General features: G+C 35.0%; 2 protein-coding genes across 2 annotated transcripts; both read right to left on the reverse strand.

The window, feature by feature from the left end:
- Nucleotides 1-5897: 5897 nt before the first annotated feature.
- LOC137742057 (ubiquitin-conjugating enzyme E2 35) lies at nt 5898-9995 on the reverse strand. The gene is made up of 8 exons (XM_068481799.2): nt 9812-9995; nt 9500-9527; nt 9194-9280; nt 7874-7932; nt 6861-6902; nt 6693-6766; nt 6332-6429; nt 5898-6223 (listed from the first exon to the last, which is right to left on the reverse strand). The coding sequence occupies exons 1-8, from the start codon at nt 9845-9847 to the stop codon at nt 6186-6188; spliced, it is 462 nt and encodes a 153-aa protein (XP_068337900.1). The 5' UTR covers nt 9848-9995; the 3' UTR covers nt 5898-6185.
- Nucleotides 9996-13749: 3754 nt separating this feature from the next.
- Nucleotides 13750-14907, reverse strand: LOC137743904 (olee1-like protein). The gene is made up of 2 exons (XM_068483834.2): nt 14663-14907; nt 13750-14205 (listed from the first exon to the last, which is right to left on the reverse strand). The coding sequence occupies exons 1-2, from the start codon at nt 14829-14831 to the stop codon at nt 13874-13876; spliced, it is 501 nt and encodes a 166-aa protein (XP_068339935.1). The 5' UTR covers nt 14832-14907; the 3' UTR covers nt 13750-13873.
- Between the last annotated feature and the right edge of the window lie 4360 nt (nt 14908-19267).

Genomic DNA, 19267 nt, shown 5'->3' on the forward strand with positions numbered 1-19267 from the left:
TTTCCCTAATGGGAATTGTTGACTTGGCTGCAGAAAGATTAAAGTGTGGGGTTTAATGAACGTTGGTGTTCTTAACTTCTTGTTAAGAATTAGATAGACTTGGTCGTTGAAACTATTCAATTCAATGACCTTTTCTTCTTCAACAAGATTCCCCTCCTTTAGTGGAGAAATTTTCGCAACACAAAAGTGACTAAATGCCATCCTTAACGGTAACTTTTAGCTACGATCGGCATTCTATCATGCGATGTTAACATTCTTGTTTCTGTTCTAAGTTATTATAATATTTATTGGCATCAAGCACTATTGTCAAGTGATATTTTTATTTTTTCACTTGTAAATTGAAGGTTTTATATTTGATTTTCACGAATGATAAGTTTGATACTAAATTATTATGGCTGATTCATTTTGTGACTTAATTCAAAATCTTCTGCCCTTGAGTTTTGATATAACACGCATTAATTTTTTAGTGTTACAATTTGCTTATAATATAAAACGTGAATTAGTAGCACTCACCGCCACACCTCCAAATATATGCTTCTTTCTCATTCAGCAAGACCTTTGATTAATTTTTTATGATAAAATAATAGTTTAAACTACAATGGTTTAGCCAAACAAATTGGCCTACACAGATATGCTCTTTCATTATTGGATTCTTTTGTATGTCCCTCCTTTTTAGCCAACCACTAATTGGTTGCTTAGTTGCTAATCATTTGATTATCATATCAATTTGTTTGCATTATGACATAATATTTGGGGTGCGCTACAGTGCTTTGCATGACATGGATGTGAGTATTTAAGTCGGCAGCTGCTGCTATCTTTATCATTTTTTTTTTCTTTCTGTCAAAGATAATTTTCATTAATTAAAAACTAATACAAGAAATAAAAAGCTCAAAGATAGTTCAATTACAAGTATAGTCTAAAAGCAAATACACCGAAAAGTTAAAAAAAAAAAAAAAAGCAAGCTCATAACAACAAAAATCCTAGATCTGGAAGAATGCATACTCCACCACGCCAGCTGCGCCACCATTGCCAATCAGCCACTATCTCCAAGATAAAGAACCCACGAAGAAACTGGATGAACGGAAAATGGGGGTGAGTAAGCCAGATGCACAAAAGCCTTCTAGTAATCCTATCAAATAGTGCTAAATTCACTTTAATAACCACCAAATACCAAAGTGCGTTGCTCAAGAGATACGCGCGATGGGCGAGTAGCAGAGGTTTGCGGTGGAGGATTGACGCTGCTATCTTTATCTAAGAAACATTTGCAAGTTGTTTAGTGTTAGGTGACATTTCGGTTCAGTAATGCAATGTTAGATGAAGAAAAAGTAAACAACATTGTATGATTGTATTGTTAGAATTGAACGCCACAATGACAATGAATCTGTTTATGGAACTAAAATGCGACGTGAGGATGGACCATTGTATATGTAAGTCATCCTCCCAAAGAGGCAACATATTAATTACTCAATACACAACTTAACTTATCAGGCTGAATATAAATTCCAAAAGGTACGTGGTGGGTGCTAATATCAAATGTGTGTCTGAGGGCGGTTGGGCGGCTGGCGCTGACGGCGACCACCGCACTAAGTAGGCCTATTGCCTTCTCAACTTTACTTTCTAACAATCTTTGATTGATTGTTATGTTTGGGAAGGCACTGATTGTGATTAGGGACTGTCTTTGCGTGCCGTCTCAAATCGCAATGAATTGAATTTATTTCTTTTGTACACAACCTTTTCCTTTCTGATAGGGACCATCCCTACTTTCGTAGGGCAGCTTTTGATGATCCTTCTTGTAAATAAGTGTATAGTAGAGTATGTGGTCATATATGGTGTTGAGTTTCTATTCATACGTTCTGAATTCGAAACTTTTTATCTCGTTAGTTATTGTAATAGTTTCAAAATATATAATAGACGATTTCGTTCATTCTTTTTAAAGAGCTAGTCTTTAAAATAACTTAAAGACGTACAGTTTCGACCATCAAATTACATTACTATAATGAAATATGGTTATGTTCCCGACCATTAAGTTACATTACAATAATGGAACATGATAGGTCTCTGGGTGAAGGGAAACATATGAAATGTGAATGTGTTGTAGAGCGAATTGTTTAGGATATGTTTGGGCATGCTTATGGCAATGCTAAACGTGTTTTTAATAACTAAAATTGCTTTTAACCGGTAGACGAAAATAGAAAAACTAGATTTGTGAGGGATAGAAAAAACTTGTGCAACCATTTATCAGACATTGCACAAGTATCTGTATTTTAACAAAGGCGTTACGCAAGATGATTAGTGGAACTCGGCCTAAATTATGTTGACAAAAGAATTCTAATTCAAGTCAGATGAACAAAAATCATTGAATGAAAAAATTATAGATAAAATTAGTTTTGAAAGCGATGCATTTTAAAGGTTTTTGATTAAAGGATCCTTAAGGTTGGCATAACTCCTTACTTTGCAATAAAAATCGAGAGAAGTGATCCCTGAGTTTGTCCATTGAAAATCATCTTGGTTATTCCGTGAAAAATTTGTCAATATTCTCGTTAAATTATCATGTTACCAACCACGTAACCACCTTTTAAGCGTATCTTGTCAAACCAACTCTTCCACTTAATAAGGATATTGACAAATTTTCACAGAAAGACCAAAATAATTTCGATCGACTAACTCAGTACCATTTTTATCAATTTTTATAGTTAAGAATTAAGTAAGATTAAGTGATTAGTTATACCAACCTCATAGATTATTTTGATTAAAAAGCTTAAGAATTAAAACAAAAAAAGTATTATTTCAAACTTTGGAAGAAATTAAAAAGAAAAAAGAAATGTGAGAGGGGACAAATGTGGTAGGCGATCCCTTCCTCCTAATCCATCAAATCAGGGAATTCGTGCAGTTGAAAATTAATCCAACGGCTGAAGTTATTATAACTTTTAAAGTGAACCCTTATTTGTAGCTGTTAGATCAATTTTTAACAGCACAAATTTCCTGATTTGATGAATTAGGATGAAGGGATCCAGAGATGATCCATTTTCTGTGGTAGGGACAGTATTGGTACAGTGATATCGTATGATTGTTGTCAATTATAAGAGTTTAATAAGACAAGACAAGCGAGTAGATGAGACAGTTCGGTGGTGCGTCACAACTCTCAAACTCCCCGGTCGGTGCGTCACCAGCGCTCAAAACGGCCGGCCAATCACTTTGCTCACGTGCTCATAAATTTATTACTATTATTATTATTTTTTTGTAAATAAAATGAAATCTAATTCACAAAAAGACAAAGAATCAAAGGAACTGTTTTTGTGTATCCACATTCCGAAAAGATCATCTTGTACTCTGTCACCTCAGAGTTTAACAGCAATCCCGAGTCAACGTCATAAAATATTCTGTCAAAAAATGAGATGGTAGAAAGTTAAGTGAGAATCCCACTTTTAAGAGAATCTATTAACATTTCTCAGATACAAATCGAGAATGTATAAAGGGAGTGTGGATAATATTCTTAGAATTACTTAACTCTTTACGTGTGAGAAGTTACTTCTTTTTCTAATAAGACATGACATTATTTTACTATACAAATGTCATAATCTAAACGCTTCAGCTATTATATAAAACAAATAAGTATTTGATAAATTGTATTTTTAAAAGTGTTGTGAGTATGAAAAGTATTGTAAAAGCATTTGGTAAATTTTAATGTACAATTGACATGGTATTTGCATATAATGATAAAAATTGACATGGTAGTGGGGTGGTGGCGATGACAGTGGTGGTGGGGGTAATGGTGGTGAGGTAGTGGTGGTGGTGATTGTAGCGGGAATAATAGCAGAATGGTGGTAGTGCCAATAGTAGAGTGTGGTGGTTGGGGGTGTAGAACTACAATGGTGGTAAGGGTGGATGTAGTGGCGGTGGCAACATTGATGGTGGCAATGGCAGTGATGGTGGGTGATGACGGTCGCTTTGTTCTCCAATTAATGGATAAAACATGTGTAAAAAGATAAATAATTTTGTTTCTAAAAAATTAGTGAAGGTATTTCTTAAATGCAATCAATGTTATCTAAACTAAGGAATGAGCGAGATGACTAAACCTCACAACGGGCTAGTCATAATAATTTGGTTCGAATTCACTTTTGACTAAAATAAACCTAGGACTTTTACTTATAACTGAAAATAAATATCACTAGATTATAGTACTAAGTTGCAATGAAGATATTACATGAATTGAAAATATTCATTAAAAGCTCAACTCCGTTTTTTTATGAAGTAGCTTTTAAAAATTCTTGCCTAGAGGCAATAAGAAGATATTTTAGTTTTACTATACGTTTTTTTATTACTTAACGTTAAGATGAAGCAGTTTCTAGTGGAAACAAAGCAATACCAAACTAAACCCAAATTTGAACCTATTTGTTACGGATAGATGACTACAAAGTCTCCAAATCGACTAAATTTTTTCAAAAATGGATGCTAAAAAATAATAAAGAGAATCCTCGATTGGAATTACAATATTTACACAGTAAAATATCACGTTGTCATATAAGAAAAAACATAGTATTCTATTATTAAAGTGCTAACGACATCGCCGAAAACAAAACAAGAAAAACAAAAACCAGAACAAAGTTGAGAAGATGGGCGCACGCGTGGGGCTGAACAGTGGAGGGGACCGGAGAAGGATCCAAAGTGAAACAGTGAAATGAACGATGCATGGATGATGGTACGTGCATGGTCTGGCCTTTTGCGTGTGGGGTACGGTACCCTTCGTGTGACGTGTCCCTACCCTACAAATTAGGGCCGTAAAATGAGCAGCAGCAGTGGAACTCAATACGGAAAAATTGTGGCCATAGTTCCTTGCGATCTAATCCCAAGGAAATTGTGGGTTGAAAACCATGTCGTTTTGTGGATGTTTTCAAGTTTTGATTGCTATGTGAGTTCGTCCAGTACATAAAAGAGTCGATCTGACCATTTACACCCAAGTACGATCTATCTTACATTATTCTTTCGTTTGTATAGTTTCATTTATTGTAACGCCACCCTTTATCTTTCTCGCCTTTTTCACAAATTTTCTGCAATCATTAGATCTAGTGACAATAGTTTTGACTTTGCTAAAAGAGGGCATATATTAAAGTCCTTAAGAGGAATGATGAACGACCGCGGTTGAATACAAATATATTAACAAGATAGATTTTCGGGGGGCAACCCTTAGTTTTGGGGCGGTGCTATCCATCCATCACCCATTTTCACTTCCCTCACACTCTATTTTAATGTCATTTAATCTTCTTCAACTCACTCGATCCGACGATTTAGAATTACTAGTAATGGGTAAGAAGTAAAAATAGTGCATGAATAGTACACGCCTAGTCTTATTGGTCTTTGGTTGTTTTTGGTACAATTTTCAATTTTGCTTTCGTTTTCTCCTTTTGGTATGTTGGAGGCCCAAACTCAAATAACACAAAACGTACACAAGGCTTAAGCCCATCGAGTCCGTTACATCCAGGCCCAATACGCATCATGTCTAAAGTCGATCATTTGATTTGAATCACCAATTTGATTGGCATAACACATCATGTGACGAGAGAGACAAAGGATACGAAAGATTGTAAACTTTATCTCCTTCTAAGGGTTAGAATCCGCGGGCTCTTGGTGCTTTGAATTCGACTAAATTGGATTGCTAAATGTAGTAGGTTAAAGAAAGACATGACGAAAACAAACATTACTTTAGAAGATGGATTACGCGTGACCGACAAATTTCCTTCAGAGTCTAATTACTCGTTATGGTTTAGAAGTGAAATTTTATCAAACGTGCAATGAGGTTTATGATCCGATCTAATCCAAGCAACCGAAAAGACAACGATAAATTGCAGACATACCCGATAGGGAATAGTACTTCAAACATAGGAAAACGAGAAAGAAAATTTGAAAGAAATATTCACAATATTGATAAACAGAAATCCATACCTGGAGTGTCTCAAAAAAACCCCACAGTCGTCGTTTGAGACCGGTGATAATCCTTGATCATACAGGTTCACAGACAAGCTTCCGAAAGAAGTGGAACAATTATCAGGAAGCAAACGGTAGCTTGCGAACATTAAACTTCCAATATTCCAAACATCAATTCATCCAAATTTCCATTTTAAAATGACAGTGAACAGCGTACATTGCAGTAATGTTATTTTAAGGAACGATGAACCTTTACCATGCCATTACACACCGCTTGCATATAAACGGGTCCATTCCTTGGCTGCACGGATCAAGGAAGAATGCATTAGCTTCAACGTTGTTGATTGACATTCAAATAATAGGTAAGCTGGGGGAAACCAGTGGTAAGACAAGCGAGCTTTCAACACACCTGTTTCAACAGCTTCGGCCTCATTTGATTTCCAATGCTTTGCGATGTTCTCTGAGAGTGGATCATCGGGGTTTGGGGCACTCAAAAGTGCCTGAATACTAGAGAAAAATTGATAGCAACGTTGTCGATAATTCAGTTTCAATTTTAACTTAAAAAGGATATGGACTCCAAAAAAAAAAAAAAACAAAAAAGAATTAACCATACATTACAGGAGTATGAACTTTCACTAAAAGTTATTGTGATATTTTACCCTGTGATACACACAGATGTACGGTTTTGTTTTTTTGAAAACTGATGTATGGTTTTGTTTTGATCACGGAACAGGTATAGATTTACGACAGACAATATGAAAGCATAATACCTCAAAAGTACAGTTCGAATCTGGAGAGCAGGACTCCACTTATCTTTCAAAATATCTAGGCATATCCTTCCCAGCTGGATTAAGAAAACCGTGCATAAAAGGCATGAAATTATTTGGGGAACCTTTGAAAGTGAGAGGAATGGGTGAAAAACCATATGCACAGCCTACCTTGTCAATGTTAGGATGATAAATTTTGGTGAGAAATCGAACCTGATACAACGGAAAAACAAAATGATTACTTGATCAACATAAAATAAAGAATGTTTGGACGTCTGGGGGCATGCTTAAGGAAGAAAAACTGGAGCCTTACACTGCAAGACCGAATCCACATCCTTACACATATGCAAAATCAATAAACAACGACAACGAGGTGCCTTAGGAAGTCTAACAATTTCAGGTACCATGTTGGGAAAGGCCAGCAAACTATTCAACCGCACACTACCAAATTTCACCTATGTGAGCATGCCACAATTGACAACATTTGCCAGTAAAGATGAAAATATGCAAATTATTCTTGGAATATGTTTTTTTATTAATCTAAAACACCATCCATGCAAAACTATTAACTACTGTTCTATCATCATCAATACTTGCAATATATTCAATAAAAATTGAAAGTATTCCAGTCCATAAATCATTAACAATAAGAATCACAGTTGTCAAAAAAGTGTCAAATAAAAAATAATATTTATTCATAAAAGCCAAATGACTTCAGCTATTTAACTTCTTTATCTTTTGCAACATTAAGAATTGCCTCTGAGATCCTAAAGATCCACCCCAAATGCATTATATATACACATACCAAACTACAATTTGTCATCAGTAAATAGAATACCTGGCTTTAAAAGACTACCCTGTTTCAGAAAAGTTCTCAAAACACATACAGCTACTGTAGGCAAAAACCGCACATAACAGAAAAGCACAGAACCTCATAAAGTGTCATCAGATTGCACAATGAGAGAATCATACGAATGAAACAAAACTATGATGAAATCCATCACAACCGAGGAACAAAAACTGTGAAGATAAAACCCATTTTATCAAATAAGGGTATAACTTCAGATATCTGAAGCAAGAATTAAAAGTGCTTCTGTCAATTGAAATGTTTTATTTCATACTCTCCCTCAATCTTTTAGCTGTTTGAGATTGTAATACTGAAAAATGACTTCAAATCAAAGTACCTTTGGAGCAGCCATTGGATATTCTTCAGGCAAAAAGAGTTCCAACTTGAAAACTCCTCCTGAAAAGAAACAATATATATGATGTTAAATCTACCAATTACGTTGGTAAGTGACGGAAAAGAAACCATAGGAATAACAAGAAAAAGGAGCCATGTTAACCCATATTACATTCCTAAAACTGACATTTGATAGTTATGTTTCTGACTAAGAGTATAAACTGTAGTAACCAAGTGGCAAATATAACAGCATATAAGAATAAATAAGGCTATCATTTCTCTCAAGCTGAAACAAATTAAAGTATACTGTCACTTGGCACAAATGTAAAGAGAAATTTTCTCCAGTGGTATACACTGAAATTGATGGTTGGCTAATATTTAAAATAGCGGAGTGGTGACTGGCTAGAAAGGCTATCTTCAATAATCTAGCTTGGTTTATTGTACTTGACACACAGTTGTTTGACGTCAATGTTATAACCCTCTAACAGGCCAACAAACACATATTAGATAGACAGGCGGTATATAATTGGACTACACTGTCCCACAGTATGAGCGACATACAAATTTGCCAAGGTGAGATATAACTCTCCCCAATTATAGGGATGATTACTACATCATCTCCTCAATTAGCCTGCCTTTCTTAGTAGCATGATCTCCTCCTAGCCATCCATTGCAACTAAATCCAAAGCATTCCTGTTTTGCTGTACTTAGTCCTTGGGAATATTGCAAAAATCACTAGTCGCTCCATGACATTGTCTAGCTGGGCCTAGCTGCATGCATTTGATGATTGTTTACTTCATATATATATATACTTCCTAAAGAAAATGTAAGGGAGATTGATTATGCCCCCTCAGCACAATGTAATCCCAGGGAACCCCACTTGTTATATTAGAAAATGGACTCTTTTCGTACACAAGAGTAACGATAATCTCAAAGATAGAAAACCTTCAGCGATCACTAACCACAGTGGCTCAACAAAACGATCCAACCTCCTAGTCATTCCTCAAAAATACTCTGACATACAACAAATTCCTTAATTTGTTCCACCTCACTTTCACATAAAACAACACGAACACAATCATCCAAACAATAAATAGTCATCATTCCCCCAATCAGAGTTCCATCACGCTTGTAATCCTAAGGTAGAGCTCAAACTTATAAATTTATGTGCATATAAAAAAAAAATTCAAACAATAAACCTTCTGTAGATGCATTTTTCTGAAATTTACTCAAACAAGTAAAAGATTTCAAACAATAATAACCAACCAGGTATGGATTTCGTGGATAATGTATTCCACAAATAAGTCAGTCCTGTTATATATACCTTCATAAGGAGATTGTGTCGGGCCAAGGATCATCACATTGAAATATCGCATATTGTCTTCTGACGGTGAAGCACTAATTCCCGGAGCTGTAATCACATTTCACGGCATCAAATAGTAAGGAAACCGCAAATAACCCTTTAGAAATAAAACCCCAACAAAACTAGCACATTTATATTACATCTAAAGCCTAAAAAAAAACTATCAAGCTCACATTTGAATTGCTTTACAAGACAATCGAAAATAACTTTAACCACAATTTCAAACTCCAGCTCCAAATAATTAGTGGGAAAGAATGAATCACTTACCAGGTTCACTGAGGAGACGTTGAGTTTCCTGTTGGATCAGAAACCCAAAAGCAAAAATTGTTAAAAAATTACCCAAAAATCAAAACAACAAAACCCTAAATCCCCATTTGGCTGCTACGAAATTCTATGAAAAAAATGATAAAGATCGAATCTTTTCAGGCACATATCACAGTAAAAATATTGGATGAAATTACCACACACAAAAAAAAAAAAAAAAAATTCAAACTTCCTAAATTTTCGTTTCAGGAGACGCATACAGAGCGGTCGGAGGTAAATTAAAAGAGGGATCGCCAAGAAGATTGAAGGGCGAACCTTGATGATTCGTCGGGGAAGATTACTGTTCGCCATTCGAAGGTCGATTGCAGAGTACGCAATGAGGGTTTTGCAGAGACAGAGAGATGGCTTTTCTTCCTTTCTCTCACTAGGACGAAGAAGTAATCAAAATAAAGCACTCGGTTTCCGAATATTTTACGTGTTTTTTATTTCCTTGAAAAATAAAATAAAAGGGAATGATTTGACTTATTTATTATTCTTTCCCCTTTATTTTCTCTTTCATAAAATTATTCTCTTCTATTTTATTCATCTTTTTTCCTTTTAATTTGTTTATTATCCTTTTCGTTTTCTGCTTTGAGGAGCTTCATGCAAACCCGATAAATTTGTAAACGAGTAATCGGTTTAGTTATTTTCTTTGTAGAAAAGTTTTAATGATAAGGACAAAATAAAATGTAAAGTAAATAATACTAGGATTGACTTTTTAGTGTAAAAATATGATTTTTCGTTAAAGTAAACAGTACCGTGAGCTTTTCGTTAAAATTTTCTTTCTTCATTTAGTTGGAAAGTAGTTAAATAGTTATTTTAGAACAAGTGATATTCTATCTTAATTTGCATTAACGAAACATGAAACATAACAGGGTTGAGTGCAATTCACCACTTGTAAAATTTATAATTGATCGATTTGATTCAAAGTTTAAATTGTCAAAAAGGGATCCATAAACAAAAGTATAGGATGTTTTGACTTTTTAGTGTAAAAATATGATTTTTAGTTAAAGTGAATAGTACCATGAACTTTTCATTAAAACTTTCGTTCTTCATTTGGTTGGAAAGTAGTTAAATAGTTATGTTAGAACAAGTGATATTCTATCTTAATTTGCATTAACGAAACCTGAAACATAACAGGGTTGAGTGCAATTCACCACTTGTAAAATTAATAATTGATCGACTTGATTCAAAGTTTAAATTGTCAAAAAGGGATCCATAAACAAAAGTATAGGATGTTTTGATGGTTATTTTGGTGATTTTATTAAGGGGCTTTTAGATCCAGGTCTAAAAACATAGATAATTTTTAGGAGTGAGTCCAATTACCTAATTATATGTATTTATTTTTTTAATGCTCATTTTATATTTTCTAAAAATATTAAAAATCAATTAAAATCTTCTAATATTATGAATTTTCAACCCCAAAAAATATAATTAATATCTTATAACAATATATATATATATATATATATATATATATATTGACATAAATCTATTTGCAAATCATTTTACCCTAACTTAAGTAACAAATATATGAATATATATCATACCTATAAGTAAGATATGAAACTTAACTAAAAGGTAGAAAAACATAATATATCTACAAGCAAGACACATGAATCTTACTTGATTATAAAAAAGAATCTGTCATATAGGTAGATAAATATAATTAACCTATGATATAGGTTGATTATAAAAATAAAAACTAAAATCTATAAATGGGGTTTAAAACAGGATAAAGAACAAGAAAAACAAAATAAATAAATAATCAAAGAGATAATTAGGAAGAAATTTGATTTTTATAATAAATCTTATCATTTAAGAGATAATTATTGATAATAAAATAATAAGATTTAAGGAATTGAACTTATTTTAATAAATTGAACTATTCCTGCTATTGGCTCAAAAAATTAGACCTATATTAAGTTTCCCCTTTTATTAAAGGATTCGTTAAGTTCGGACCACCATTTGATTATTTTAATTCACGTATATGATTTTGACTTTTGACAAAAAAAAAAAAAAAAAAAAAAAAAAAAAACTCAAAAAAAAGAAGAGATTTTGACCCCATCTTGGCTAATTGCTAGCAGTTCTCTTAAAAAAAGTATCGTTAAGGAGATTAAATTTCTAAACAAAAATTTTATAAACCAAATGATTTGGAACCAATGGGAAAAGGGTTGAGCAGACGATTACGGTGAGTGATTATAAATAGGATAATGCTTGTGTCTTCTTATGAGGATTTACTTGTCCCTTACTTATGATTAATGAATCTTTATTGTCCAAATATCATAATTGGAATGCTCATTCTCTTTATCATTATCTAAAGACATATTTGCAAAAAATCATTAAATTTCTAGATCTTTTAGTCATCATTATGTGTTAAACCAATTAACCGTTTTGGTAACAAGTAGCATTTTCATGATGAAATGTCTACTTATTTTATGCATAAGAATGACAAAAATCTCCAAATTGAATAACTTTTGCATATATGATTTTTAGATGATGATAAAATAAAATGAACGATTATAATTATGATGTTCGGATGGTAAAAATTTGTTAATCGTAAGTAGTAGGACAAGTAAGTCGCTCCATGAAGGAGGCACAAGCATTATCTGTTTCGTAACTGAACATGATTGATTATTGCACACTCATTTTTTATTTTTGTGCGATCACATCCTCATTCATTTTTGCTTCTTAATTTTCTTTGATTTATTTTGTTAAAAAACTGAAAATATACAAGAATGTGCAGAACAAAAAAAAAAAGTGTACAGAAATTACAATCTCTAGCTAGTAGATTATTACAATCTTATACACTGCAAAATCTGAAGCAGCAAATAAGATACGATTGCCTTTGTGTACTTCGAGTATGGTTTGTACCTCTTTCTGATCACCTTGAGTTGTAGAAAAATACAGAGCAATCCAAACACTAAAGTTCGGCTTCCCTTCACATCATTCACAGATCATATACGTGCAAGTTCTGTGTACTTTTTATATGCAAAGGTACAGAAACTCATAAGGATTATTCTCACGTTCACACATACAAACATGCTTAAGTTTCGTCGGCCTTTCTGATTGGCAAATAACACTGATTTGATCAACTGCTAGATTTAGCAAAATTCTGAGGCTTGGATCGACTGAAGTAATTCCCTTTTGCTATGCTTTGTATTCTATTTCAAGCAGATTGATTAGTTTAAGCTGCAGTTATTTTACTGATTGCGAAATGCCGAGGGTTAAACCCTAAGCGACGAATGACAAGACACACAAAAAATTGTGTGGTTATAATAGAGATGGATTGTCTGCCCTCCCCTTCCCATGCCCTCCCCATACTTTTCTGTTTTGTGAGTTTACAGTTAAGCCACGTCAACATTTGCCTTTTGTCTTGTTATTTTTATAAAAAAATTAATATAAAATATTGACGTGGCTTAACCGTAACCGCACAAAACATGAGTGTATGGGAAGGGGAGGGCAGACAATCCATCTCCGGTTATAATAACTTGATATCATATATGTATCAGAAACTTTTTCCTTGTTGTCCTTTTTCTAAAATGATATTGATGATCGGTATTTTAATGATAAACAAATTTGTAGTTATCATATTTTACGATGTTTGTGAACAAATTATATGTACATTGCAGAGCAAATGCTTGTTTGTTACAACACCAATGAGTAGAGAGAGTAGAAGATAATATAATGGAAGGAAATAACATTAGAAAACAAACTCGGACGGTCGCACAAAAGGTGTGAAATCCTAGAACACCCCAATTAAATTCCTAATTCGAGTGTTTAATTAATGGCGTCCACAAGTTCGATCTTTCTCGTATATCAGTAAGTGGAGGAAAACAACAAAATGTTTGAATTTGAGTCGCATGAAAGCTTGTATACAAATCGTAATTATAAAAACCAAAACCAAAAACATAAATAAAAGCATCCTGTCATTTTTGCTCAAATTAACTAGTCCACTAATATCAAAATTAAATATATTATTGGAGAGATTTTTCAATGTGCAAGGAATACGTTCCGGTACATCAACTGCAATAATATTGGTTGGAAACTTGATAAAAAAATATTTTCAACTAATTGTATTATGACGGACCAACACACTGAAAAAATTTCTCCTATTATTGGTCATGTTTGATTGGGTGTTTCTAATTCCGACTCCCACATTAATTTTTTTCTCTTAAATTTCTTCTAAAATTAAATACCAAAAAAGTAAAAAATTGTAGAGAAATGGTGTATGATTAGATACTGGGATGGTTATAATTTCTTCCCATGAATATTATATAATTAAGTAGTTTACATTGTAATGAGGACGGAGAGTTCAGTTATACTTGATCATATACTTTATTGATCTTCAGTCTCCTCGGGGAACAATTCCTTAAGAACTGCCTCACACTCTGGTGTACTCTCCTTCTTCATGAACCCAAGGGGGTTGGCGTAGCGAGCCATGGCCTTCACACCATTGTTGTGAGTGAGCAAAATCCTAGCCTTCTCGATGTCGAAGTGGTCAGCGCAATCACCGGTTGGGCTGCTCACGGTCCTCACCTCACAGATTTGCTCCTCAAAGTTCTTGTCGGCGGGCAGACTGTAGATGCCATTCTTATCGGTCTTGCCTTCGAGTCTGTATACCATTGTACCATTTTCACGGCTTCTGCACTCCAAGGCTACCGTAGCACCTGCATGCATGCAATTATTTTTAATTTTAACACATGCGTGGATAGTACAGTATTTACGTTAAAGAAACTTGCAGCTCAAATAGTTAAAATATTTACCATGTAGTTATGAGTTCAATTTCATATCCCGAAATATAGTTTGTTTAAAGAAAAAGAGACACCTAGCATTTCAAGTTTGAGGGACAAAATCACTTTGAGATTAGGGAACAAATAACGTTCACATAAAACCATCTTCCTTTCGTTTCATAAACCAAATAACATTTGATCATTTGTGATAAGAAAATTGAGAAGCCTAATATATGGAGTCACTAATGAATAGACAAAACCGAATATGTATGTAATTTTGATATGAACGGATAAATCGGAACTTCAAGGGCAGAGGTGGATGCTTTTGATTAACCAATTGATCTACGAGCCCCGGCCATGTTTATGTAACTACTAGTTAGACTATACTACTTACCGTCGAGGGGTGTGCTGAGTCTAGTCTCGAACTGGACGCGGCATGGGTCGCAGTACACCTTGCCCTCCACAAATAGAGTTTCGATGTCGGCACCGGTGGTGGCGTATGCCAGAGAGTAGAAGCAGGACAAGGTGACGAAGAGTGCTGCGATACCCGAAGCCTTGGCCATTTTATTTCCCCTCGACTGGCGTTATGAATTTCTTGTTTCTTTATTATATATGGTGTTTGGTGTTCCCCCTCGTGTTAAGTTTCTTGAAGGAAACCAGAGTCTTTTATAAGTGAAAGAATTTAGGGTTGGTTAGTATTGTGTGGTAATTGTTAGACTTTCTATTTTAAAGTATATGGAGGGAGTCAACTTACTTGTTATTTTCCGCAATTTTTTCCCTTTCAACTAAAATTTGACAAAAAAAATGACAAAATGATAAGGGGAGAATACAAATGTTAGGATTGCATGCGGTGGATTTCTGGTCTAAAATCTGACAAGTCATTGTTGAAACTTCAAACATTTGGTAAATTGAGAATACCAATGTTTTGTAATACAATTTTCAAATTTCAAATGAACAAGAAGATTTGAGTATTTTACATGAAAGCTATCATCTCTAACGATCAATTGGATCTTAAAACGTAAAACACATTGTATGCACTAGTAGTCTAGGATATTTCTTTTTATGTGTAATAAATGAAATGTCTCATGGTCAACCCTCATAGTTTACAAATTTGATGCCTACGTTTTTGTAAGGAAAATAACATTAAGAAACGTCGGCTCCTTAATCTAACATTTAATCTAACAAATCTATTGTATTAAAAAAAAAAAAAAAAGGTTATCAAATTCAGCAGAACTAGAAAGTATATGATCCCAAAAACAAAATCTTGAAACAAAGAAAAAGATAGAAGGTAAAATAAAAAATAAAAAATAAAAAATTTTGAAAACAAAAGAGAACGTCAATTAGGTGAAGTAGCCAATGAAGAACTTGGCGGCAACCCTAGGCTTTTTCAGTTTAATTTTCCACCCCTTGAGTTGATTCTTTATGGTATTGAAAGAGTACGAGGAGGAAAATTGTTATCACTTCCGTCCCCTGTATTATTGGCTTTGACATTCGTTCTTGTTGTTCAATGTTTGGGAAACCGATAATATTGCTTACAAATTTGTACTACGCGCATTGGGAAATTGTCATATATGTTCATGCTTTCTTCTAGTAAGCGAACTGCTTAAGATTGGAGCAAAGATTCAGGTCTGTGCGAGCACTGCTCTGGTTTATGGGAAAGACAATGGAAGGCAAGCAGAAGATCCTCCGATGCCAAAGTTAAAATTTAGAGGGAAAAGTGTTTGGAGAATTTAGAGAATTTTGCAAGAGGATTCAACTTAGGTTTTTAGAGAAATTGAGTCATATTTATAGGGGTGTGGCTGGCCCCCTTTGGAGAGGTGGGAACCAGCCACATTTAGTGGTTTTAGGGTGTAATTACAAGATATTATGTCACCATAATATCTTGCAATCAATTAGGAAATTAATTAGAAAATTAATTAATTTAGGTAATTAATCTTATTTTGAATGAATATTTGGAGGTTACCTTGTGGGGAGGATTTGACGAGGATGAATGAAATAAGTTTTGAATAAATACCTATTTTGATCACTTTTGACCTTGATTGAGTGATGATTTTCCGCTACTCGCGCGTAGAAGCTTTGGTGTGCCTCAAGGGTAATTTTGTCTTTTTAACCCTAGAATCCACATGTTGCCTCCATATTTTTCTTGATTATTTTTGGCTCCACAAATACCCCCACACTTGTTGGGCTGCTCGCAGGAAAGGGCAACAGTTGTAAAGATCTTCTTGCTTTGGGAAACTTAGTATTGTTTCTTGTTTTAATGTAGATTCCCTCCTTAATTGGAAATTAGATCCTTCTAGGAAAGGGAAATAAATTTCTCTCAAAGTCTATTTAAGTCTACCATAAGTAGATTATTAAATATACTTTGGAGAGAGATTTATTTTTCCCTACAAGAGAGAGAAAGCTTAGAGGATATTTGTTCCCCCTCCCCTAGTAATCTTCTACATCTTGCACATGCAAAGGATAGTCTTTTGTTGCTTGCTTCGTCTTCACGCCGCTTCAAGGTAAGAAAAATTTAATTTTCCTTGTCTTCTTAATTTTTTGGGAGCCTCGAGGCTTGAAATTTGGCTCGACAGGGGTCGAGAAGGTATGAAAAGGTGGTTGAAAGGCCACGACACAGTTGCTGTCGTGGGGTGGGTTTGGCGCGGTAGTGGCTCAGCTTGGGCTGACGGTCGGTTGCGCAGGCCTGGCGTGCGGCTGGCAGAGGCTTGGGTGCTGCGGTCTGGGCCATGAGGCTTGATGCCTTTCTTTTTTTATTTTATTTATTTGAATATTAGGTTCGGGCCCATGTATAAGAGGAGATAGAGTGGGCTGCGGGTCACTGGGTTTGGCCTGCCTGAGCTGTCTTGGGCCTTAAGCTACTTTTTTTTTTTCTTTTCCCTTTCGGTAGGCTTGGGCCCATGAGTGTAAGGGAGAAAAAAAGAGGCCGAAAGGCTATTTTGTGTTGTGGGGCCTGTTGCCCCGCATCTTTTTTTTTTTTTTTTTTTTTTAAATTTTTACAAGCAGCCGTCTAATGAATTTTTCGCGTCTTTGTAGAATTTCCTCAAGCCACAAGAATGATGATGGTGTGCCAAGAGCAAACTATGTGTTTTTCTAGGGTATAGTCTCAATCATAGTGGTTACAGATGTTTTGACCCTGTGACTAACAAAGTTTATGTATCAAGGCATGTAACTTTTGATAAACAACTGTTTCCTTTTAAGAATGGTATGTTCTCAGTCTCTAACTCCTCTCCAGTTGCACCATTTACAAGTTCCTCTCCTATTACTGTGACTCTTCCAGTTCCTTCTGCAATAACCAATTCCCATTCTGCCAGTCAAGGTTGTTTATCACAGAATCCGGTCTCTACAACATCTGCTAGTTCTCCCTCATCCACATCTACTACTTCAAGCACTCCACAACCTCCTATCTTTTTGGTACTTACACTTGTGCCTACTAATTCTCACCCAATGATTACAAGAGCTAAAGCTGGCATTCACAAGCCAAAGGTATTCACTGCAACCAAACATTCTCTCCCACCTTCTGTTGATTCACTTGCCTGTCTTCCTCCAACACCTATAACTTTTCTGCAAGCTTCAAAGAATCCACACTGGCTGGCAGCCATAAAGAAGGAGTTTTAAGCTTTGCAATCCACTGGAACTTGGGATTTGGTTCCTTCTCATCTTGGTTTAAATATGGTAGGTTGCAAATGGGTGTTCAAGGTCAAACATAAACCAGATGGCTTAATAAAACAATATAAGGCTCATCTAGTGGCAAAAGGATTTCATCAACAAGAGGGGCTTGATTTCTCTGAGACTTTCAGTCCTGTTGCTAAGCCTACAACTATTCAAATTCTGTTATCCATTGTTGTTTCCTATGATTGGTTTGTGCATCAGTTTAATGTAAGTAATGCTTTCCTACATGGTACTTTAAAGGATGATGTTTACACGATCCAGCCCCTTGGCTTTTTTTATCAAACCAAACCCCATCATGTATGCAAGCTCAATCGGCCTCTCTATGGTTTAAAATAGGCACCTAGAGCCTGGTATGAAGCATTTTACAAGGCCACTGTCATTGGGATTTTCCTCTTCCTACTTTGACACCAATTTGTTTATCAAAAAGGATTCTACCATCACCTTCATTTTAGTATATGTTGATGATATCATCATCACTAGCAGCTCTAGCTCATTATGTCAATCTATTATTGCTTAGTTACAAACTATGTTCCCTGTGAAGGACTTGGGTGACATTCACTACTTTATGGGTATTGAAGTTCACAAGTTTGCTAAAGGGTTGTTTCTAAACCAGTCAAAATATGCTCTTGATTTGTTAAAGAGATCTGATATGCTTGGTGTCAAGTCTTGCTCCACTTCTGTTGGTTCTGCAAAATTGGATCACTCGGGTACTCTTCTCTCAGATCCTACATTTTATAGATCAACTGTTGGGGCTTCACAGTATCTCACCTAGACACAACCTGATTTGGCATTTGCTGTGAGTCAAGTATGTCAGTACATGCATTCTCCTTGGACCATTCACTTACAGGCAGTCAAAAGGATCCTCTGATATTTGAAGGGCACTATTTATTCATGCCTATGGTTTACTAAAGGTCCTCAATGCCACACTGTGTAGTCTGATGCAGATTGGGCAGGTTGTCCAGTTGACTGAAGATCAACTAGTGGCTACTGTGTCTTTCTTGGTCCCAACTTCATATCCTAAAGTGCAAAGAAACAATGCACAGTTGCAAGATCTTCAACTAAGGCCGAGTACAAGTCTTTAGCCAATACAGTTGTAGAACTTAGTTAGATTTGTAAAATCTTGCAGGATATTTCCTTTCTCATTCTCAAAACTCCTACAATCTTCTATGACAATAAAAGTGCAATTGCACTGGCCTTCAATCCTGTTTTCCATGTCAGGACTAAACATGTTGAAATCGACTTTCACTATATCAGAGAAAAGGTTCTTTGTGGCAAAGTTAGTGTGCAGATATCATGTTGCTTCTTTTCTTGAACTTGCAGACATTTTCAC

Source organism: Pyrus communis, chromosome 11 (genome assembly GCF_041283825.1).
Source record: "Pyrus communis isolate YQ-2024b chromosome 11, ASM4128382v1, whole genome shotgun sequence".
Classification (NCBI taxonomy): domain Eukaryota; kingdom Viridiplantae; phylum Streptophyta; class Magnoliopsida; order Rosales; family Rosaceae; genus Pyrus; species Pyrus communis.

What these genes read in the sequence shown, in the direction of transcription:
- LOC137742057 (XM_068481799.2), bottom strand. Translation starts at nt 9,847, where the DNA reads ATGGCGAACAGTAATCTTCCCCGACGAATCATCAAG. An exon ending in GACACAATCTCCTTATGAAG is followed by an intron (nt 7,933 to 9,193) that starts GTATATATAACA and finishes GTTTCTTTTCAG; the next exon opens with GAGGAGTTTTCAAGTTGGAA. An exon ending in ATTCGAACTGTACTTTTGAG is followed by an intron (nt 6,430 to 6,692) that starts GTATTATGCTTT and finishes ATTTTTCTCTAG; the next exon opens with TATTCAGGCACTTTTGAGTG.
- LOC137743904 (XM_068483834.2), bottom strand. Translation starts at nt 14,831, where the DNA reads ATGGCCAAGGCTTCGGGTATCGCAGCACTCTTCGTCACCTTGTCCTGC. An exon ending in ACTCAGCACACCCCTCGACG is followed by an intron (nt 14,206 to 14,662) that starts GTAAGTAGTATA and finishes GCATGCATGCAG; the next exon opens with GTGCTACGGTAGCCTTGGAG.